The 12,849-nt window shown below is 42.7% G+C and overlaps 1 protein-coding gene across 1 annotated transcript in view; it reads right to left on the reverse strand.

Moving 5' to 3' along the window:
• Nucleotides 1–6,985: 6,985 nt before the first annotated feature.
• SPATA7 (spermatogenesis associated 7) overlaps nucleotides 6,986–12,849 on the reverse strand; it is a gene marked incomplete at both ends in the record, with an annotated part of 42,849 nt that continues 36,985 nt past the window's right edge. The window contains 5 exons of the mRNA XM_080345237.1: nucleotides 6,986–7,468; nucleotides 7,810–7,867; nucleotides 9,203–9,280; nucleotides 10,714–10,767; nucleotides 11,673–11,746. Of these exons, the coding sequence (XP_080201363.1) occupies nucleotides 6,986–7,468; nucleotides 7,810–7,867; nucleotides 9,203–9,280; nucleotides 10,714–10,767; nucleotides 11,673–11,746 (747 nt within the window). The remainder of the gene's footprint in view (nucleotides 7,469–7,809; nucleotides 7,868–9,202; nucleotides 9,281–10,713; nucleotides 10,768–11,672; nucleotides 11,747–12,849) is intronic.

Genomic DNA, 12,849 nt, shown 5'->3' on the forward strand with positions numbered 1-12,849 from the left:
AGAATCAAGTCTGTCAAAACGGAGGGTTATGATGCAGCTCCTGACAAGCTCCTGACAGCAGCTCCAGCAGCAGTGAGCTCACATGCGACAGGCCTGCTGGTCCCACTGGCTGTGCCCAATTATCCCCTGGGATGCTGGGCCCAGGGACTTGCTCCTTCCAGGGTGCTGGCAGGTGATTCTGTCTGCCTCTGTCCTGCTGGGTGGCTCTTGCAGCATTGCCTGAAAATGATCCTGCCACCCTCTGCAGATGTGCTGTGTCCCCTGCCAGAGCACCTGGGCTCCTGCAGCAACACCCTGTCCAAATGAGGGCATCTGGTTTATCCTTTGTAAGGAGAGCAGAAACTGCACTATGTTAGCAGTCAGGATCAGCAATTAGGAAAGAGCAGGAAAGTGCAGTTGTTCAGAAAAAAAAAAAGAAAAATATAATAATAAAAAAAGTAGATTATTGAGGAAGGCTTTTACTTCTTTCCATGTTCTTCTTAGGCTTTACAGGGCAGAAGGAGCTGTTCCTCAGCCTCCTCAATCAGAAGAGCAATAGGAACCCGAATGACAGGTATTAGATGCAGTAGCTTTGGTGCACTGTGAAAAAAAGCGATCTACCTAAGATAAGGAGCATTGCTGAGTGTTTGCTTTCTGCAGACAGAGCAAAATTTATCCTCAGTGCCATGTGTTAGATAGGAATGCCGGCAAGGTGATTTTAGCACTTTCAGTGCATTTGTGCCATCCAGCTGGAAATAAAATGTTCTATTTCAGTCTGTTTTGAGGACAGAAGGTCAGCTTTATCCCTCTGCACAATGCTGGTGGTTAAATGATGACCAATAAGCAGAACTCAGGCTAATTTACATTCTCTGTTGAAAGAAACTGGAAATACTGCACTAATACTACAGACTGAATTGTCTTGTTACCTGTGAAGCCAACTTGGGCCGTGAGCTGGCCTGTCCCGTCACTCTCCTGCCCCATTGCGTTACTGCTGGAGCGCGCCTGAGGCTGCAGCATGGGTGCTTTGCGGCAGGGGTGGGCTCGCACCCCTCAGTTGCTTCTTCAGGTGAAGGGAGGGACAATAGGGAACTGGTCATGGAGATGTGCCCAAGAACCCTTTGGGGAGATCTGATTGCACCCTGAAGTGAACTGAGCAAAGGCTCCAAGAAGTTCCAACACTGAGGAACAGCCATAGGGAAAGCAGATGCTATTGAAAGCTTTGCAAGGGCCTTTGACAGACCTACGTTTGAGCTGAAAGACCTTGCATAAGGCTTAAGACTTTCAAGGTGGCAGGGGAAGACCCATGATGCGAGCTTTTGTTCCCGGGAAAAGGAAAACCAAGATGAGAGCTCAAGGAGCTCATCTGTCTTCCTTTCACAGTCCACTGTTATCCGAGATGGTTGTGTGCAGTGTTTGGGAAGCCACCTCCCAAGCCTAAGCTATCTGTATCATCTCTGGTCTTGCCTGTGTCAAATGCCAGGAAAAATCAGGGTGCCAAATGCCTCTGAACTGAATTTCTGGTTGGAGAACTCCTTGCAGGTCCTGTGAGGAATTCTTAGGCTGACAGCAGAGCTGATGGCCTTTGACACATTTCTTCGCTTCTTATTTGGCATGTGAGACTGCTTCTGGGTGAGAGAAACAGCTGGGAAGAGCTGGGGTCACCTCCTAGTTGTGTTACTCATCTCCTGGGTTGGGGCTCTGGCTGCTGGTAGGTGTGAGGCATGCCGCAGCCCTTGCACAGATACTGTAATGGGAGTCCTACGGGTGTGCTGGATTCTCGGGATAACTGCGGAGAGCTCTGCACCTCGTGCTACAGATCACGCTGCCCGTCCTCTGTGAGAGTGGGACAGCAGAGCTCTGTGGCCTGCCAGGCTGAGGCTGTGTCTGAGTTTCTCAAGTTTCAGATGTCTCCCTGCTCCATTTATGTTGCCTTCACTTGCCCTTCTCAAGGTCTAATTTCATTCCCCCAACGTGGCAGAGCTGGAAGGACCGTGTGGGCGGCTGTGTGCTGAAGCCTGGGATCTACGGGAGCAACCAGGACAGAGCAGCAGCCCGTGCCTGCCGGGGATGGGTGTTCAGCACCTTGGGCGTTCATCCAGCCCGAAACACAGGGCTGGTTTGAGAGCCCACACCCTTTGCAGACCAGCCTCACAGCTCAAAATTGGAGTGCAATTGTAACTTCAGTGTGCTGTCTGCTGGGTGTGGGGCGCACCGCCAGCCCTTTGCTCTCTGCTGGAGTTACCTCAGTGGGGCAGCTAGAGGAAACTGTTCCTTTGAGAGGCCTGAAGACAGAGCCCGGCTGCTCTGGAGGCTTTCTACAGAGAACAGAAAGTCCCATGCATGGTAGACACAACTTTGTTAATTCTGGTTCCCTTCACATGATTTAACTCTTTTTGTTGCTACTCATGGATTGCCTGACATCCTCCTAGGTTTTCACTCAGATGGCTGAGGAGAAGATGAGCTATGAGTGCTCTACGGCTCAACAGATGAATCATCATGCCAGTGATAACTGCTGGTTCTTCTTTAGCTTCCCAGCCATGCTTTATCCCTGTGACATGCTCATCTTCCGCTGGCCCACGACCCGCTTACAGGCTTTGAAACTGGATCCCTTGACTGGTGTGACCCATGCGGGTGCAATGGCTGGTGTGGTGGATTAATTTACCACTCACCTGTTTGCGTATCACTTGCTTTGCTACTTGGAATAGAAACTGAAGATGGTGGTTTCTGAATGAAGCAGATTTCACTATTGATAAAGGAAACAGGAAGATTGGACTGCTGGTGAGTATCTGGTTTGGTTGTCTTGGAAGGTGAGAAATTGTTTTTATTTAAGTCACTGGTTGCTGGTCTGTGCTCTGTAGTCTGCGTACGTACTGGATGTTGGCTCCTGAGCCACGGGAACAGCAGTGAACTGCCCGAGAAGTGCCTGAGGGAAAGGTTTGGTGGCTCTGGAGACATCCTGTGTCTGCAGGGTCCTGCGCTTGCCTATCAGCCTGTGCTCCTGCCTTGGGTGGTCAAAAACTGAAGTGGGATGCTGGAGCTTCGCATAGCTCCCTGAAGCACACCCTCAGCTACGATTTTGTGGGTTTTCCCTTTTCCATTAATTTTTATGCCCCAAATACTCAAATACAAATGCTACAATACAAAGGTGGAAAAATTGAAGGAGCTCTAAAATATGTTTGAAGATCAATGTTAACAAGTGCCATCTAAAGTTCTATTCTGCACCTGTGTTCTACTTGATAATAGGTCTCACAATTTTTTTAAAGATGGAATAAATAACACTTTCCCTTTCCTTTCTTCCTACGTTCCCTTTAAAATTAATTTTCTATTGTTATTTCTCCTCCCCCCGGTCTGTGTCCCAGTACCGCTACTTTTCACTGGTGCTCAGGCACAGAGGAAGAGCAGCAGTGCAGTGGTGATACTGGGATGTCTTGCTGCTTGGAAGATGTACCTTCACTGCAGTGAAAAAACCCCCATTAGCTGCTACAAATGAAGTTTCTGGACCTAATTTTTATTTATGTTAAAGCTCCAGCACTCATGTTCATATACCTTGCACAGATCATTGCTAAGGAAGACGCGTCCTTTTCTTCCCCACTGTCCGATGAAGCCATTTCTACTTGCATTATGAAATGTTATCAGGTGAGTTGGATCATTCTACAACTATAATGATGTAAAAAGGTACAGAAATGCAAAGGAACAGGACCCCGGAGTCATTCTGGGGCTAAACCTAAATGAAAAATGTATAGGTGTCTTAGACATGGGAGCTGATCAGGAATAAAATGGTTGCTTGGGTTTTACTCGCAGGCTTCTGTTTTCTGATCAACCTGAAGACATTTAAGCACCTTTTCTTTCATCACATGAATCTTTACTTCAAATGTCCAAAAGCTCCACTTTTCTTTGTAAATAAGCAGAATCCTACCTGCGAAAACAAGCGCAGTGATGATAGAACTGTACGGTTTAAAGAGACCAGTTTGCTATAGAGCGAAGGAAAATATAGTGGGCTTTTGTCTATTAGAAGTAAAAATTGATAATTGATATTATTTTTCACCTGTTCATTGCCCACATAAATCTAGGCAGAAATAAGTCTTTACATGGCAGATCACAGCTGCTGACTGCTCCAGCTGCTAAGATGCTGGAGTGTGCAATTATCTGGTTCTTTACCAGAAATTTCACTCTGGATTCAAGAAATGTGCACAATTATGGTTTAGGCAGACAGGTGGTTTCTTTGTGAAAGGTCTGTTTTAAGGAATGTATTTACTCTTTTAAGTTCTATCTACCCAGAAAAAAAATGTCATTGATGGTCAGACAGCTCATCAACAGGAAATATGGTCAAGGAACTGGTTTTGTTTATTTTCATGTTACTCATACTAGAGGAAATGAGTGTCATTATTTGCACCCGTGAGGTCATGTCATGGCCACTTTCACTGCTGTGCTGTTCTATTTTTTTTTTTAATTTGTGGAGTTAAAATATGAAATTCTTATTAATCTTTAATCAGACTCATGTTGACCACAAGACGAAGGGTGCTGAGTGATCTTTTTTTTTATGATGTGTAAGTTACAGAGTGTAGTGATGGGGCAGCAGGGAGGAAAAAGCCTCCTAAATTCCACTGTTGACTGAGGCTGGAGAACGCAGAATGCAGGGCCCCCAAAGCAGGTGAAGTCCTTGCTGAGTGGAGAAGCTTGGACATGCCTAACCACACTCTAGTTTTCTAACCAGTCCTTCCATGTTAAAATTGTTTATACGATACAAGTAATAGTTCCCTCAGTGCATCCTGTCGCGTGAGGAGCAGGGAGGGCATTTCTTTGGGGATGGGAGGAGGGCTTTGCTCACTTGTGATCGGGGACAATCCATCCCTACGCCGTGCTGCATCAGTCCTGTGTCTGTGTGTGTTTTTGACAAGACAAGCTCTGATGGAGTGAGTGAAAATCATCCTGTTCTCTGCCCTACTTTTCAGCCAGCCAGAGCACTCAAGCTGCAGTCCAGATTTACAAGATCACCAGCTGTGTGTGGCAGATGACAGGCTCGAGCCCATCTGCAAAGCTGCGTGTACACGGTTAAAACAAACCCCAGTCTGCTGTTGTTGTCAAGAGATGTAATTTGTTATTGTGGCCAAGGCAGCCAGGAAAGTGCCTTTTGCTTTTTTTGTGGGGGGAAATTATGTTCTGTTCTACACTGCAATGATGATGACTGTGCCAGAAATGTTGGTTTTGTTTGACTGGTTTCTCTAGAGATTTTGGGAGATTTCCCATCCCCACACCCCCTCCCCGCAAAAGAAGTTTATGGACAAGTGAAGCAGAAGTCTATGTCTACTGGAGCTACTTAACAGCTGCGATCAGTCATCCAGCTTCTAGAATCAATAGTCTTTGGTAGACATGAGCCACAGGGGAGCAGGTGGTGGCAGCTCAGCGTATGAGCTGCCACCACTTGGGTTTGTCCTTGGGGGAAGCAAATTAAGACCGACCCCAAGAGGTGTTTGGAGACAGGCTTTAGCCAGTTCCTAAGGCTTCTTATAGTTCCTCACCTACAGCAAGACAAGATATCTTCCCCGCATTCCGCAGTAACGTGAATCAAGAAGGACAGAGAACTGCTGGAGGGAGTCCAGCATAGGGCAACAAAGATGATGGAGTGGAGCATCTCCCTTATGAGGAAAGGCTGAGGGAGCTGGGGCTCTTTAGCTTGGAGGAGACTGAGGGGTGACCTTATTAATGTTTACAAACATATAAAGGGGTAGTGTCACGAGGATGGAGCCAGGCTCTTCTCGGTAACAACCAATGGTAGGACAAGGGGTAAAGGGTTCAAACTGGAACACACTTAAATTTGAGAGAAACTTCTTCTCAGTGAGGGTGACAGAGCACTGGAACAGGCTGCCCAGGGGGGCTGTGGAGTCTCCTTCTCTGGAGACATTCAAAACCCGCCTGGACACGTTCCTGTGTAACCTCATCTAGGTGTTCCTGCTCTGGCAGGGGGATTGGACTGGATGATCTCTTGAGGTCCCTTCCCATCCCTGACATTCTGTGATTCTGTGAATGCCAGGTAACAACTGTTCTCCAGTTAGACAGAGGACTTCAGGGTGATTTTGTGCAATGCGGGCACCAACCTCAATTTAAAATTCAGTCATGAGATAGACTACCTTTTCTCCATGTGCTGTACGAGACACCCGATGTGTCTCTTCTGCTAGATAGTCCTAGTTGCCAATCAGTAACCAACCCAATCTTTTTCCAAAGCCAAAGCTCAAAGCTATGCCAAGGTTGTCATAAGTGCAGGAAACTGAACCACGTATTCTAGTGTTGTGCAGTTTGAACATCATTATAGTCTTCATGTTGCCGAAGAATCAGCTGAATCACAGACAACCAGGATCAAACAGTCCTCAAGAGCTGTGTATAGAAACAAATAAACAAGAGAGCTGCCATAGGTAGTAGCTGGAGATAAATGTCCTTTTCAGGACAGGTTTTGTAAAAGGAAAAATGTGGATTATAAAAACTTCAGGTTTCCATGGCTTTTAACATCAAACAAGAGACTGAACACTAAGAGAGGAAAACAAATACTGCCCTCTTCCAGGATGGAAAAAGAGTTTCATCTCTGATGTGGATAAACCAAATTCTTGCAGACTACAAAAATCCTGGATCTTTCTAGCAGTACCACAACTGCACTAGCAATGTGTCGCCAATGAATTTATTTATTATAAATAAAAAACAATAAATATTTTATAACTTACTATTACAACTTTCTGAAAATATACATCTATTTTAATATTCTCAAAAGTGAGTTCTGAGTTATACAATTATAGCCAAAAATATACAAAATTTTTTGATAATTGAAACTTTAGCCTTTACAGTTGACATTACTGTGGAGATTAATTAATGCTCAATTAATAATACCCTACTAGAGAGACTTTTTTAGCAGTGTTTAAACAGAAATAAACTGAAACAAATAATTTACTACTATTTAACAAATGGCAGTTCTCCACACAAATAGCTCCATCCCTATTTATCAGCTAAATTTTGGCTATTATGAGTCATCATGTGAGATCTGAAGGGCCTCTGCAAAGTTTTCCTCCAGATCATCAAGTTCCCTGTTGGCTTCCAAATCACCGTCACAAGTAATCATGTTTAAAGTTGCCTCACATGAGGGTGAAGCATCTGGGTCTTCTTCAGATTTCACACCAGCGTGCAATTCTGTCCCAGCATCCATCATTTCAGCAGCATCTTCCGAAAAGTCACCCTTGCTTTGTGTCTCCTTTGAACTTTCCCCACATACTGGTGATTCACATCCGTGTGGTTCCTTTAACAGTAAGTCCATGGTCTCAAAGAATTCTTCGCTTCTTGTAGCTTTTCTTTGCCTCTGACTGTCACTGGTAAACTCAAGCTCTTTCATCGCATCAAGCTCCTGCATATCCAGCGAGTCGCAGGCTTCCCAGTCCACACGGCTTTGCTCTGGGCCACTGTAGCCAAGATCTGCTTTCAGCACATCCAGCAAGTGCCGCATTTTGCTCTGGGGGGTGAAGGGAGGAAGAGGTGACGCTTCTCCAGCCCCACAGCCCTGCCTGCCCAGAACTCACGGCTTAGTTCTGGCATAAGAGAGGCTGCTTACGATCACCTGAGTAAATGATACAGCAAGTTTCACCAAACTCACTTGCTATTGTAATTTTTTCTTGTTGACTGTGCCCATGACTCATGGATTGCAGTAGATCAGCAGTCTGCAAGTCTCATTTACGGTGAGAAATGCTCCCCACTGAGCACTCTGGTTGGCTGCACTCGCAAATATACCAGTGCATTTCCACCCTACTTTGGAAACATCGCTGAGAGGGAAAATATTATAGGGGCAGCACCTACCTCATCCAAACGGTTCTTATTTTCTTGTATATGACACTCAAACAGTTGTTCCAGAAGTCTACAAAGGAACAATTAAAAGATTTAACAGGGAAAAAAAAAAAATCTTTTAACTGATCTACATAAATTAACAACTTTAGTTTTTCATTTTTCTTTCTTAGCTGAGTGGGACCTCTCAGATTGTTTCAGTTACGCTGTGTCACAAAGAGGCCGGTGTGAGGCCAGTGTCCTGCCGGCCATGTGCTCAGTGGGCAGAGCCGGCACTGGGCAGCAGATGGTGACCATGGGACCATCTGTAGAGAACCCAACAGTCTCTCAGGTGCACCATAGTGGCTGATACACACAAGTGGAAATAAAGGGAAAGAATTAAATCCAGCTCCAGAAAATAATTCAGAGACAAGGCCTCAGTCCCAAGAGCTCTTTTCCATTCCTTAAGCTAGATGAGGAAAAAACTTGCTGCACAGAGGAAGTGTTCTGGTGACAACTACAGTACACAGTCGCTAGCCCAGACTTGCAGAAGGTCAAGTGAACTTAATCTAGCTTATATGAGAAATTATTAAAAAAAAAAAGTACAAGCAGGGTTTTACTGGAAGACACCATGCTTGCAAAAAATAACCAGAGGGAGACTGCTCGTGAAATTTCTCATTTCTAGCCTTGACATGAAAAAAAAGTGACTGTACAGAATAGAAAAAGGAGCTGGAAACATTATCAGCACATAGGAAGATCAGTGCATTATGCTGGAATTAGACTGTCTTGAAGATCGAGTTACAGAAATGGATTAAAATTCTGTATCAGAAATACTGCAGTTTTTGTTTTGTTTTGCTATAAATGAAGATTTCTTTATCAGAATGAACTTGTATGGAAAACAATTTGGGGCTGTTACTGAAATACTTGAATTGAATCAGAAGTTATTGTTTAATTATTGAAAAAAATCTGATTTAACAACTGGTGAAGCTTTATCTGAAACAGTATGTAATCCAGACAACCCATGTTGAAGATTGAGTTAATGTTGGAACAGGAACAAGGGCAGAAGGGAGACGGAGGATCTGTTGTATAAAAGGTCAGTAACTTGGTTTATTTAGCAAAACAGATATTGCAGTGTAAAATGATTATGTCTTAGCATCACTCCACCCAGGCTTCCAGGTCAGTTTCTAAGAGAGGCTTTATCTCACTGTACATAGGAACAGATCAAAGCAGAAGACCAACAGGTGTTTCCTAGTTCTCCTTTCTTACATAAAGCGAAAAGAGAAAAGGAAGTAAAACAAAAGCAAGAGCTATCTGTGTATCTATATATTCTTAAAGGCAAAGAAATTATTACCAAACACTATTTCCCTTTCTTACAGAGTCCATGTGCTTCTGACACAGGATTACCAATTTGAAACCAACTGTAACCTACCTGTTTGAAAATAGCCCAAGGCTCAGAATTTTATTTGTTACATCTTCGATGAAAGCTAAATATAAAAGCTCTTCTTCTCTGCGGGGAGAAAAGAAAACACAGTGATACATGTTATAAAATAGAGACACATATTATGCAATACAGTAGGTCCAATTACCTTTATGGGAAATGTCATTAAAAAGATTGTATAGTTCTTGGCTGCAGCTGCTATTTTTCCAAAAGGTAATTCTGTCATGACCAACTAAGCCTTTCCTTCAATTTGAATAATAATAAAAACCCCCGTGTAACATGTCAGACTGTTAGAAAGGTGGCCATGGTGCTTTGTGTTTATGTGAACTTTTTGTTGTGGTATAAACTAGCACAGACATCCTGAGTGAGAAAATCAGCACATCCTGGAAAGCATTCAGAACCTGCCTGGCACTCCAGAAGACTGAGTGCTGACTGGGAAGAAAGTGTAAAATTGCAGTTTGATGCTCTGAGTAAAGGCTTCCAAAGGAGCTTCTAGAGAATCTGACGGCAGCTGAGAACTGCTAGTCCTCAATGGAAGTTCAGAAAAATAAATGTGGTTATTGGACAGCCTTTTTTCCTTTCAAACATCAACTCTTTGATGTACAAAATCCCTTGTTAGTGTGAGATGTGGCTTTCAGCTCTTTGATCAAATTTCTCTCTATTTTAATACCTCTTAAAGCCTTTTTGATGCCAATTTCTCTAAATGTGAGACTCTCCAAGAGTTTGGGGAGTTTGGAGTTCTGCTTGGAAAAAAGCAAGCAAAAAACCCCTCTGATAAAAGATTCCAGTGCTGTTTCTCTTTCATAGCATCTTTTTAAGTATCCCAAAGTATCCAGTCATCCAAAGTATCCCAAAAGATCCAATCCAATCACATTATCCTCCAGTCCTAATAAACAGAAAATTAAAAATGGGATACATCTTGCATGGCTTTCATTATGTAAAATTTGTCATCCAGCCTGAAGATTGTAATTTTGGTTCCCTCTATAGTCAAGAAAGGTATCTATAGCTGATACCTATACATTACATCCTTAAAGTTAGGCAAGAACAAGCCTGTCCTAAAGCCCAAAGAATTAAATGACTTTCCCAAGGTCCCCCAATAAAGCATTGGCAGTGTTTCTGAATATAACACAAACCTCTTCTAATTCTCCTCAAATTTCAGAGCAGAAGCATGGTAAGAATGGTCTTCAACTTGATACATTGTCTTGCCAACAATTGCTTCAGAGATTACAGACCAAAAAAGAACTGGAAATGTTTCAAGTATAGCCACTGGACAAGAAGAAAAGTCTATCTTTCTTCCAAAGTTATACTGAATTTTCTTCAGTTTTAGAGTCACATCAAAATTTTTAAGTATTATTGAACAATTCACAGCCATGTCAATTCTACTGGAAATTGTGAACACCAGTTTATTCTCAGTCCATATTTACTGTTTCAAATTCAGTTTTGAGGAAGAGTTTCTAGTGTAATGTTGCAAACTATCAGAAAAGTGGTCTAAGCATACTTACTCATAATCTATAGTCCTCCTTGCTGAAGGCGCCTGAGAATACAGCGATGTCTCTCTAATGAGAAGAAAACCAGAGGGTAGGGAAGAGAGCAACATTCCAAAAACCCTTTCCACTACCTTGCATCTCACTTGGAAAAAACCCCACCAGAACATCCCTAAACTCTGCTCCAGTAGCAAAATCCACTGCTTACATTGAAGCCCCAAAGACTGTGGTTCAAGAGTATTGCAACACCTGAGTAGATGCAGTGCTCTCACACCTAAGAAGGCCTCGGTGTTCTTCAGATGCCGTACAGACCTCTCCACTAGCCATAAGTGCTTTTTTTTTTTTACTCAGAGTAAAATTTTCTCCTCAGTTAAAAATGCCTTTGTATGAAAAGGCCAGAGAGCAAATCAGGTCACCAATGAAGAGAATCAGCTGGGAGCCCTTGGGTTCTGGCCTGATTTCCAACCCTGTTCTTGTGTTGTAGACAATATTCTGAATCCCAGTGTTACATTTTCAGAAAAAGATGTGGGGAATGCCTCTGGTCTGCAATTCTTGCAGATCATGGATTCAAAAGGCTGGATGTCTAGAGACCTCTTTCCCTGAAAGGAAATAACAATTGGAATACCAATCCAGTATTTAGTTCTAGTACGGTATGAGAAATGTATAGTCTGTAAGCTCAGATGTATGCTTGGATGTACAGAACTAACAGCTGTATTAACTTGTCATCGCTCTCACCCCTGACAAAAATATTCATATATTTCAGAACTCTCTTTCTTAAGTGGCTTCCCAGTGGAACTTTATCATAAGTAATTAATGAATTTTGAAGTTGGGAAATGACATTGATCTGAAAAGCCCAAACAAACAAGAGTCTTGTGAGAAGAGACTTATAAGTAGTGAAGACTTATGGCCTAAGCAGCAGATGTATAGAAAGCAAGAAGGAATGTTTCATATATTCATTCCTGCTGTAAATCAGGCACCTTAGGAAGGAGTATGGAAAAGCAGCTGTGCCTCTCACAGGCTCATCCACAGTGTATCTTCTTCTATCTTCAGCCTACAACACAGAGATAAGACATTTATTATCAGTGCAAATACACAGCATATTTTGCCCTTAAAATGAACCTAATAACTACCTGTGATGTAGTAGACCTAAAAATTTTATGTCTTCGAGACACATAGCAGGAAAGGGTCATCAGTTTTGACATCTAAAATTTTAGTCAGGGGCAACAGAAGTTGTGGAACATTCCTCCTCTGACAAGTGTCAAAGATGGAATCTCTAAAAGCCAGAGGGAATTGATGTCACCAACAAGAGTAAAATTTGGTATGCAAACCCAGGAACCAGCACTCTTAAGTCACATGTCTTGAGCTGCTTGCACAAAACTGATGGAAGGTGAAGTTGCTGACTACCTGCATTTTAAATGACAATGCTCTGAAAGAGACACTGTAAAGCTACCTGACTCACTGCTGGCACTTTCACAACAGCCAAACAAAAAGTCAGAGATGAAAGTTTCTTCAATGGAACTGGAATGAAGCCTTCTGAATAAATCATTTAACCTTTTCTTAATGAGGTCAGCTGCAGATCCATATTAAATCGGGAGACCTCTCTCCTATTTTCAGTAAAGCTAGAAATACCCATTGTCTCTCACCACTCTCTAATGACTAAAGCATAATTATTTGCCTTATTAAGCAAGAGAGATGAAGAATCTGACCCTGTAGCCTTTTTTCAGGAACAAAGTCCACAGGTATTCAATACTTCACTTATGTTTCACAGGGTGAGTTGTTTAAGGACTTGTCTGTATAGCAGCTACAAGATAAAGCACAAAGTAAGATCCTAACTTCTGTTCAAACTCTTCCATGCAATTATTAGTACAAAGATTTCAGCTCTTATGCCTGCTTCCCTCCACCTCCCAAGGATGCTTGTATTTTACTTCATCTTTAAAATTCAATAATCTTAAACCACCACACCCTAAGGCAATTTCTGAAAGACCAAGGAACCAAAAAAATAAGTTCAACTGTCAGAAATACTTTGCAATTCAAATCAAAATGATGGATTTACACATTTCTGAGATTATGACAAAAATACTGAGACACAGTAGAGTTTGAATTCGTGTGATTTTTCATTAAACCATTCCTGATACATTCAGCAAGACAGAGAGT

The sequence above is a fragment of the Nesoenas mayeri genome (assembly GCF_963082525.1).
Source record: "Nesoenas mayeri genome assembly, chromosome: 5".
Classification (NCBI taxonomy): Eukaryota; Metazoa; Chordata; class Aves; order Columbiformes; family Columbidae; genus Nesoenas; species Nesoenas mayeri.